This window comes from Plasmodium sp. gorilla clade G2, assembly GCF_900097015.1.
Source record: "Plasmodium sp. gorilla clade G2 genome assembly, chromosome: 14".
NCBI classification, from domain to species: domain Eukaryota; phylum Apicomplexa; class Aconoidasida; order Haemosporida; family Plasmodiidae; genus Plasmodium; species Plasmodium adleri (nom. inval.).
This window is the reverse complement of record NC_041706.1, coordinates 1949013-1960038: the sequence shown is the minus strand read 5'-3', so window position 1 is coordinate 1960038 and position 11026 is coordinate 1949013. Positions and strand designations below refer to the sequence as shown.

The 11026-nt window shown below is 17.5% G+C and overlaps 3 protein-coding genes across 3 annotated transcripts; 1 reads left to right on the top strand and 2 right to left on the bottom strand.

Annotated features, from left to right (window-relative positions):
• Nucleotides 1–210: 210 nt before the first annotated feature.
• On the top strand, nt 211–5931 carry PADL01_1450400 (zinc finger protein, putative; the record flags this gene model as incomplete). The annotated part of the gene is made up of 2 exons (XM_028684793.1): nt 211–2370; nt 2581–5931. 2 exons carry the CDS (start codon nt 211–213, stop codon nt 5929–5931), a joined length of 5511 nt encoding a protein of 1836 aa, XP_028540835.1.
• Nucleotides 5932–6703: 772 nt separating this feature from the next.
• Nucleotides 6704–9238, bottom strand: PADL01_1450300 (DNA polymerase delta interacting protein, putative; the record flags this gene model as incomplete). Its single annotated transcript, XM_028684791.1, has 1 exon — nt 6704–9238. One exon carries the CDS (start codon nt 9236–9238, stop codon nt 6704–6706), a length of 2535 nt encoding a protein of 844 aa, XP_028540834.1.
• A 185-nt stretch (nt 9239–9423) lies between these two features.
• On the bottom strand, nt 9424–10039 carry PADL01_1450200 (conserved Plasmodium protein, unknown function; the record flags this gene model as incomplete). The annotated part of the gene is made up of 2 exons (XM_028684790.1): nt 9424–9773; nt 10009–10039. The coding sequence occupies 2 exons, from the start codon at nt 10037–10039 to the stop codon at nt 9424–9426; spliced, it is 381 nt and encodes a 126-aa protein (XP_028540833.1).
• Nucleotides 10040–11026: the final 987 nt, after the last annotated feature.

Genomic DNA, 11026 nt, shown 5'->3' with positions numbered 1-11026 from the left:
TTTTATTTTATATATTTAATTTTTTCTTGTTCACATATATATATATATATATATATATATATATATATATATAATTTCCTATTTATTTCAAATTTTATAATTATTTATGTATGTATTTATAAATTAATAAATATATATACATATATATTTATTTATATTTATAATAAAGTATCGTAAAAAAAAAAAAAAAATTAAGAAAGTAATATAAAAATGCATAGACGAAACAGAGAATATACAGTAAGAAGTAACAATAAATTTGATCTTCTTAAAAATGAAGATGAGAAACATATACACAGTGAAGGGAACAAAAAGTATAGTAACATTTCTTATCATATAAGAAAATTATTTAGTTATTGTGATGCAGACATTTTAAGGATTGAAAACAATTTAATAATCTATAATAGTTTAATTGATAATATAAAAAAGAATGGAAATAAAATAATAAAAAAAGAGGTTGAGAAAATAATTCGAGAAAAAGAAAAAAATGAACATTATACCTTAAAAGAAATGGATGAAGAAGAATATAAAGTAACAAATTTTGATTTGAAAAAAGTAGAACTTGATTTTAAATTTATAGAATGTAGTTTATGTTTTGAATTAATTAAATTTATATGTATACAAGAATGTAATCATACATATTGTTTTTTATGTTTTTATCGTTTATTATATATGGAGAAAAAAGAAAATGATAATTTGAATAATGAAGCGAATTATCCAGGGCAAAATTATTACAATAATAATAATAATAATAATAGAAACAACAACAACAACAATAATAATAATAATAATAGCACTAGTGTTAATACATCTGCTAGTAATACACATCGTAGTTACTATCACAGTAATGTTAGTAGTAGTACAAGTGAATTTACCTTTAGAGATAATAATTATAATAATGATTACTCTTTTAATATGGATAGTAGTAGATCCAGAAATAGAAGAAATGATAATAAAAAAGAAGAAATATATAAATATGAATTTGATAAAATTCAAATGAAATGTCCTTTTTGTAAAGAACATAATGAATATATATTTATTTGTTTAAATAATTTCTATACACATTTTACTTATGAAAATTTATTAAACACATTGTTAGAAAAACAAATAGAGCAAAGTTTAATGTATGCATCCAATGAACCATTAGATTTATCTGAATATACATCAAGGGTAAAAGAAAATACAAGTGAAAATAAACATTCAAAAGGTAGTAACACAAAAAAAGGGTCTATAGATAAAAATAAAAAAGAGGAAATTAATAATAAAAATATAGAAAATAATTGTACTCATAAGAGAGAATATAACCATGAAGATAATATGAACAGTAAAAATGACGATGAAGAAAAAAAAGAATCGTTCTTAAATAGCAATGATGATACACAGAAACTTAGCAACTCTAAAGATGATTTAAAGAAAATATTTTCTTCTTATTATGATGAAGTTATAATTTTAAGAAAGATCTTAAAAAAAGATGCATTATTGAATAATAATCCAAATAATACAAAAAAAGTTGAAAATATGTATTTATTTTTTTATTATGAGAAATATGTAAAATGGAAAAAGAAAAGAATAAAATATTTATTAACTTGTATTAATTCACAAAAAAGATATGCTTTTTTTTCTAAAATATTTGCTGATATTGAAAAAAAAATATTCTATGAATATTTTTATATATTTAGTTTATGTACACTTTTAACTAGCTATTCTTGTTTAGTTAGTCCATGCTTAGATTATTGGACACGAATTCAAAATAGAAAAGTGGAAAAATATAAATTAAATCATAAAGATGATAAATATTTTGAAGATATATATATAAAAAATGAGAAAGTATTATTAAGAAAAAAAAATGATTCCATATATGATAAATATCAACAACATATAAAGAATTTATTTTATATAAGTGAAGAAGAATCAGAAAAATCGGATGATTATTTTAAAGTTATTGATATATTTTATAAAATATGCTTTACAAATTTAGATAATATAAATATATTAAGTCAATTAAAAAATTACTCTTATAAAAGATTAAATGAGTTATGTAGACATATGCATGAACATAATAAAACATATTGTGATATATGTGTTGGAAATAATGATAATATATTCTTATTTGAATATAATATATTTTATAAAAGATATATTAAAGTACATATTGAATATGGAGAAAAAATAGGAGATCATAAATATCAAATCAGACATATATATTGTCATTTATGTAATATATATTTATATGATTTTGACACATACATGAATCATGTTAATAAATATCATTTCTTTTGTAAATTCTGTTTTAATAAAAAACCTAATCAGTCTAAAGAAAATATAGAAAATGTAATAGACGACGTGGTATATTACGAGGAGTTGCATCTACATGTAAGCCAAAAGAAAAAAAAAAAAAAAAAAAAAAAAAAAAAAAAAAAAAAAAAAAAAAAAAAAAAAAAAAAAAAAATCACAACATATATATGATATGTATATATATATATATATAATATTTATATATTCTTGTATGTCTTATTCTTTTTCTTTTTATTTTTATTTTAGGTTTATAAAGATTATGAAAGCCTATTTGAACATTATAAAAAGAGACACCACCCATGCTTATATGAACAATGCATATTTGTTGTTTTCGACAATAAGATTGATTTGTGTCTACATCTAGCAGAAAAACATGAAGAAAGAGGAAGCAATAAGAAGAATAAAATAACGTTATCTATTGGTGGTGCGTCCTATAATGATATAAGAAATAATGCTATAAATAATCAAGAACAACCTTATCATACTAATAATAGTAATTATAATAATTATAATAATTATAATAATTATAATAATTATAATAATTATAATAGTAATAGTAGTAGTTATAGAGAGAAAGGTAAAAATAAATATAAACATGAAGATAATGAAACGAAAGATTTTAATACAGATGATGATGATAGAGACATAATTGATATTAAAGAACATAAATGTATTTATAATTTTAGAAAGTTTTATGATTCTTGGTATTTTGATTATTATATCGATTGTAAGATTGTAGATTTTATAAAATATTTTTTTTCAATGAAACCTTTTTTTTTATTTATTATAAAAGAAGATATAAATTTAATTTTAAATGTTTTTGAGAATATATCAAATTTAAAGAATTGTTTGTATTTTAATCAAGATGAAATAATTGAATTAAATAAGAATATTATTCTGAAAGATTTTTTATCAATAAATAATCAAAATATAAAAAACAAAACACATAATAAAAATAATAATAATAATATAGCAAATAATATTATGAATTATAATAATATATATGATCGAAATAGTAAATATAATAATCCACATAATTTTACTAATTTATTTTTTATTGTAAAATTATTTTTTGATTATGTTGTAGAAAAAGTAGAATATCTTTTATATAATAAAGAAGATTTAGAAAAAAATTATTTATATTTATTCTTTCAAATAATACATAATAGATCATTTATTTTATATTATTCATTTTTATTTATATATATAAATCAAAAAGGTCTCAATTTTGAAAGTGCCTTAACTACAATGAGTAATATAAAAAATGACAAAAATAATAAAAGTAATAATAAAAGTAATAATAAAATTAATAATAATAGTAATAGTAAAACTTGTAGCAGTAGTAGTAATTATCATAATAAAGAAGATTTGCAGAAACAAAAAATAGAACAAGAAATGTGTTATAGAAAGAATCCACACATTTATAAGTGTGATGATGATATGTTAAAATATAAAATATTAATTGAAAATAATTGTAATGTTAATTTAAAATATTTAAGTAAATATGGTTTCTTATATTTAATATTTTTATTTTTTAAAATTGATAAACATTGTATTGAAAATGTAGTCAATAATATAAAACAAATGTCTTTATTATGTAATGATATATATAAAAATGATATACATACAAATAATATATATATAAAAGAGGTACATACAAATAATATATATACTAAAGATACAACAACAAAAGAAACGAAAAAATTTCAATCAACAAATGATATTGTTATACCTTTGATATGTAATAAAAATGAAAAGAGTAAAAAATTATTAACAGGTGGAAATTTAAAAAAATTAGAAAATTCCACATGTTTATTAGAAGCCATAAAAGAACAGCAACAACAACAACAAGAACAAAAATTAAAAGATGAAGAATTTAAAAAACAAGTGCAAATTGAATATTCAGAATTAGAAGATATAAATCAATTAATAAAAAAATGTTTAAAAAAAAAAAATCCAAATAATAATATTATAATTAATATATATGATAAAAAATGTGATATATCAAAAAAAGTTATATTAGATTTATTACCTTATGTACATCCTAAGGTTGATTTAGTTTCCTTCTTTTATATATTCTTAAGTAATTATTTTTCAGCATATATAAAAGATGAAAACATAAATAAATTAATAAATTTATCCAATGAAAATAAAAAGAAAATATTAAATAAAATTTCATCTGATGTAGATAATATATCGTTAACTACTATATCTAAAGATCTTGGAAATTTTGTAAATGCAAGAACATTAGAAGAATGTTTATCAACAGGTCCTGAATATTATCGTATAAGAAAGGACATAGAAAATACACTCAAAAATAATAATAATATGAACAATAATACGAACAATAATAATAATAATAATAGCAGTTCTTATAATAGCACTTCTTATAATAGTAGTTCATATAATAATTATGGTGCAAGCTCTAAAAATTCTCTAAAAAATAACCATAAAGAAAATACAAATATTATTATTAACGATGTTAAGAATTCATCAAATTTATATGATATATCCTTATCTTTAAGAAATAGATTCTTAAATATAATAAAAAATACAAAAATAAATGAACTGTATTTTATTTACTTTTATATATCTACAATAATGTTATCAAAAGGTAGTAGCTATAAAAATGTTCGCAATGAAGAATACCCCTCACTAAACTACGAAAATAATATTAACAATAATAATATAAATAATAATAGTAATAGTAATAATAATAATATCAATATAAATAATAATAAACTTAATATGTCAAACCTTTTTCTAAATAATAATCATAACAAAAATAATCGCAATTCAAGCGTCAAAACATCTAGCAGTAATAAAACACAAGGCACGAAAAATACAAAGACAAATATTAATTCTTACAAAAATAAAGTAGAAATGAATAAAGAATCTTATTTAAATACAAAAATAAGTAACCTAGATCTAGAATACCCACCCTTACCTTTAGCAGAAGAGAAAAAAGAAAAGATAAACGAAGACAATGAATTATTAACGTCATCAAAAAATAAAAAAGAGAATATGAAGAAAAAACTTCAAAAAGAATACTCACAAATTGTAAATAAAGAAAATACATCTTCAAATAAAAATGTATTAGATAAACATAAAAATTTAGATAATAAAAAAAATAAAAATGATAATAACAAATGTAATCTAACTTCATTAAAAGATACCAATAATTTATCTTTAGATAATAATAATTATCCATCACTTATTACTAATGATAAAAAAACAAAAAAAAATGTAGAAAAAAATAATGATAAAAAGAAAAACAAAAATAATAATTCACAAAAATTTAGTGCAGATGATTTTCCTCTTCTTCAATCTACTGAGGAGAATAAAAAAAATAACAATAAAAATAATTATTCCAATATTTTACAAAATGAATTAAATAATAATAATAAAAAAATAGAAAAAAAAAACAACACCTCCTCAACCAAAAGTAAAAATTTGAAGACTTCAAATGAACCATCTTCTTCACCCCTTGCAATAAATTATCAATCTTATATACATTCGACAGAAAGTAATGTTACATATACAATTAAAAAGAAAAATAAGGTTAAGAGGTGTAATATATGTACATATGATAACCCTTATGAAAGAAAAAAATGTGAATTATGTGACAGCGTATTATAATAAAATAAATATATACATATTTAGTATTTATGGTATATCCATATAATTAGATATTTACCCCCCAAAAAAAAAAAAAAAAAAAAAAAAAAAAAAAAAATACGTATATTGTTTTATATTTTTTGTTGCAAAAAATTAGTTTTTTTTAAAAATATTATATATCCCACTCACATATTGAGTAATCAAATATATATATATAATACATACATGTTTGTTTATTTATTAAGGAAGACATATCCTTTCCCTTTTTGTTTTCTTCTTATTATTTATGTATGTAAAAAATAAAATATTTTAAAATATATTTTATATTTTTTTTTTTGTTTGTTTTACAGCCATATTTTTGTAAAGATAAAAAAAAAAATTAATAAATAGATGATAGATTCATAAAAAAGTCTATTTGAATTATTATATATAAATAAATCATATATATATATATTAAAAACGTGTTATAAAAATAATAGACATAATTTTTTTTTTTTTTTCTTTTTCATTTAAAGGAATTGCATTCCTTTCATTTATATTTACATATAAATATATAAATAATTATGTATATTTATTTATTATTTCATTTTTTTTTTTTTTTTTTATATATTTGTTGTATAAATCGAAACAACAATATTAGTAGTTTATAAAAATTAAGTGCATTTGTCTTGGACCCCTGTTAATATTTTATTTTCCTTCATATATTACATTTATATAAATATATATATATAAATAAATATACATATATATATAATATATATAATATATATTTATATATATTGTGTATACCAAATTAATACCACGATTCTAATATAATAGAGAAATCATCAATTTTTTTTTTAATAAATAAATTAATTTCATCCATATTTTTATTTGGTTCTTTATTTTTTATAATATCTGTAAATGTTTTAATTAAATTTTGAGAAAAGGGTCTTGATTTACCTGATATAAGAATGATAGTATTTTTTTGTGTTAATAAATCATATATAGTATTTTGTAACATTAATATAATATCAGTTACATAAATTTTCTTTTTGTCTTTTATTGTATTAATCATTTGTTCGTAAGACATTTTAAAATAATCTTCTTCATATTCATCAAAGTTGTTTTCATAATGTACATTATCATAAGAGTAATTATTATTATTATTGATATATATATTGTTCATATCTTTATTACTCATAATATTATCTTGGAACCATTTTTTTGAAGAATCATTATTATTTAACATATTATAATATACAAATTTATCTTCAATATCTCGTGAGAAAGCCAAGAAAATATAAATAAAATATAAATAACTTTTTATTTCATCTTTGAAATAAAAATCTTGGGATTTCTGCCTAAATCCTAGAAAGAGCAAATCTTTCTTTCTTCTCATTTTTATATTTTTATAATAATCTTCATTATGCTTCACATTATTATTTTTATCATCTTTACTTTCTATATATTGTGTCGAATATAAATAATGTCTTTGTCTTATTACTGGTATTAGACTACTAAAAGCAGCACCTACAGAAATATATACAACGGTGTAATCTAAATTAAAAATATTTTTATTTAGAGCTAGCATACTATTTTCAATTTTTGAATATACAAATGATCCTGGATTTAAATTAACTAAAAAATCTGAACATAATCCTTTTAATGTTTTATTCTTATTTATTTCTATTTTATATAAACATACTAATAATTCTATTATATTCTGTTTAGTAGTTATATGTGTATATTCTTTTATATTTTCTTCCTTTCCTGTTTTGCCTTTAATTGTTTTTAAAATTGTTTTATATATATTATTTAAAAAGTTTGAATATGTTACTACTAGTGTGTTTTTAGAAGTATCATTGGATATATTATTAAAAGACGAATGTGGAAGAAGTTTTTCTTTTTTTTGTTTTTCATTTTTTAAAGAATTTACATTTTGTATATGTGTTATATTTTTTGAATTAAGGTTTGTTTTTAAAAAATGTAAGATATTTAAAAATTTTTGACTTGCATATAAATTATATATATTAAAAAAATTATAATTTTCTATATTTGTATATTCTGTAAATATATTTAATATAGAATAACATCTGTCTTGTATATATGGCAATGTATTAATTAAGAATTTTATATCTATATTAATATAATTATAAAAATCAAACATGATATCAAAGTATGATCTTTTATCTTGATATACATATGAGAAATAATCAGATATATCAATAGTATCTGCTATTTTATAAAATTTATTACGATGAATATCACTAAATGTTTTTGTAGATAAATATGTAAAAAAGAAAGGAGTAACAATTTTATTAAGATCCAAAAAATATATAAATAAATCTAATATTTTTATTTTTTTATTTAATGGTAAATATATACTTTGATTGTTATTAAAATTTTTATTTGGAATTATTATAATATAATCATTGTAATTAATTTTTAATAATTCTAATAATTCTTTTGTTTTATTTATATCCAAAAAAGGATGTACTTTTATTAACCCACATATATTTGAACATTCATTTGTTGTTATTAAATTCATATATCTTACATCTCGATCATAATTTATATTTGTATATCTTTCATTCTTTGTAACTACAAATTTTTTATAATTTAATAATTTACAAAAATGTTCATCAATATTAAAATTTTCAATATTTTTAAGAAAACAACTTGTATTTTTCTTGTCATTCAAATTATAATACTCATTGGTATTATTATAAATATTCATCATTTGGTTATTACAACTATTGTTATTAATATTATATTTATTATATAAATCATCATCATATTTATGATATATATTATTATTTTTATTTTTATTATGCTCACAAAATATTACATCATATATCAAAGGTGCATTTGTATTTATATCAAAATTATAATAATTTTTTTTTAAAAAGTCATATAAATTATTCTTCCATATATTAAAATTTGAAAAATGCATAGATGGATGTTGATAATTTCCTAAGCTATAATTTACAATATTAGCATTTAAAGATTTCAATTTTTTTTTTAATTTTTTTGCTACTTGATTATAATTATCATATGAACTATCTCCTAATCCAAATAAATGAAATTTCATATTATCATAAAAAATAAAATCATTATTATGTAGAGCTAGCCAAAATTGACTCATATTATGTGGAGGACAACCATATCCAGTAGTACTAACAATAATAATAATATTATGATATTTATAAAGACTAATAATATTTATATCATTTAATGAAAAAAAATCTATATCAAAACTTGTATATAATTCGTAATATATATTTCGACAACAATCATATGCGGTTCCATATTCTGATCCGTATAATATTAAAATGCGTTCTCGCATTTTATGAGTACTTATAAATAATATAAAATATGTAAAATTAAAATTAAGATAAACAAAAAAAAAATAAAAATACACCAATATGATATATATATATATATATATATATATATATATATATATATATATATATGTTGATGATATATTTATTTTTTATTTTTTTATATTTTATTTTTTTATTTTTTTGATCATGTTTTATAATCTAACAAAGCAGAATATTTTTTAGAACAAGAACTATAACATAACTCCTGTTCAATATTATTATAATTTCTATATAATTTTTGTATATGTTCTTCATTCAAATTAATTTTATTCTTACTAGTAAAAAATATATATTCATTAAGGTCTTTTTCTAATCTTTCATATAAATTTTGTTTACATAAATTAAAACAGTTATTCTGTTCTTTTACAAAATTTTCTAGTTGCTTAATATTTTCTCTTTCATTCTTTTCATTACATAACCTTTTCTTTTTCTCTTTTGTAACTTTAATCAGTTGAGCAATTTCGTTTATATTTTTGCTTCTTAAGCTATTTAATCCTGAACAATTCAACAACAAAAAAAACAAAAAAAATAAATAAATACATAAATAAAAAAAAAAAAAAAAATTAAAGACAAAAAGGAATATATATTTAATATATACATATATATATATATTTTATCTGTATATATCATTTTGATTATATATTCAAAAATTCTATTATCTCTTTTTTTTTTTTTTTTTTATCAAATTATAATTTCCATATAATACTAAATATATTATCTATAATTATACCTGCAATATCTGTAGATTTAGAACTTATCATTATTATTAAATTCAAGGAGACGAATTTAGAAGAAGTAAAAAATAATTATAACAATAAAACCTTTGTTTATTGAATATATATTTAAATGTAATAAGATAAGACCTTATTTTATTTTATTATTCAAAAAATATTACATCCATAATTTTATTCCTTAATGAGTGACATTATTACACACACAAAAAAAAAAAATAAAATAAAATAAAATATAATTTCATGTATTAATATAATAAATATATGTATGAATAAAAAATTATTTTTCATACTCTTCAATATATGAGAGAAATATATATTGTAATTATAACAATATGAAATATTGAAAAAGAATATATCTGTAAATATTCATTCATATAACATATATATATACAACTCCTGACATGTTCTTGAATATATAAAATAAATCTAGAAGCATAAAGAAAAACAAATAAGAATATATATACATATATATATAATATTTTTTTTGTTTCTTTATTACTTCACATTTAATTTAATATATATATATATATATAAGATAAGAACTTTTCACATTTATATAGAAAAATAAATAACATACTATATATATTAATATTATGTCATTGTAGGAATGAATATATATATATATATTAATATATGCTCTCAAGTATGTGATTTATTTTTCTCAATTTTTAAAAATTAAAAAAAAAATATTACATATTATATATAGTAATTAAATTAAATATTAATATAAATAATTAAAAAATAAAATGATTTATTATTTTATAAATATATAAATACATTTTTTTTTTTTTTTTGGGGTTGCTTTTGTGCATGTATATAATATAACATATATATATTTTATATATATATATATATATATATACATATAATATATGATATTTTTAATTATTAAAATATTATGGATGAAATATATATTAAATAAAAAATATATTCATATTATTATATATATATATATAATATATATTTTTTATGTATATATAAATATATTTTTAATACTTACAAATTATATACTAA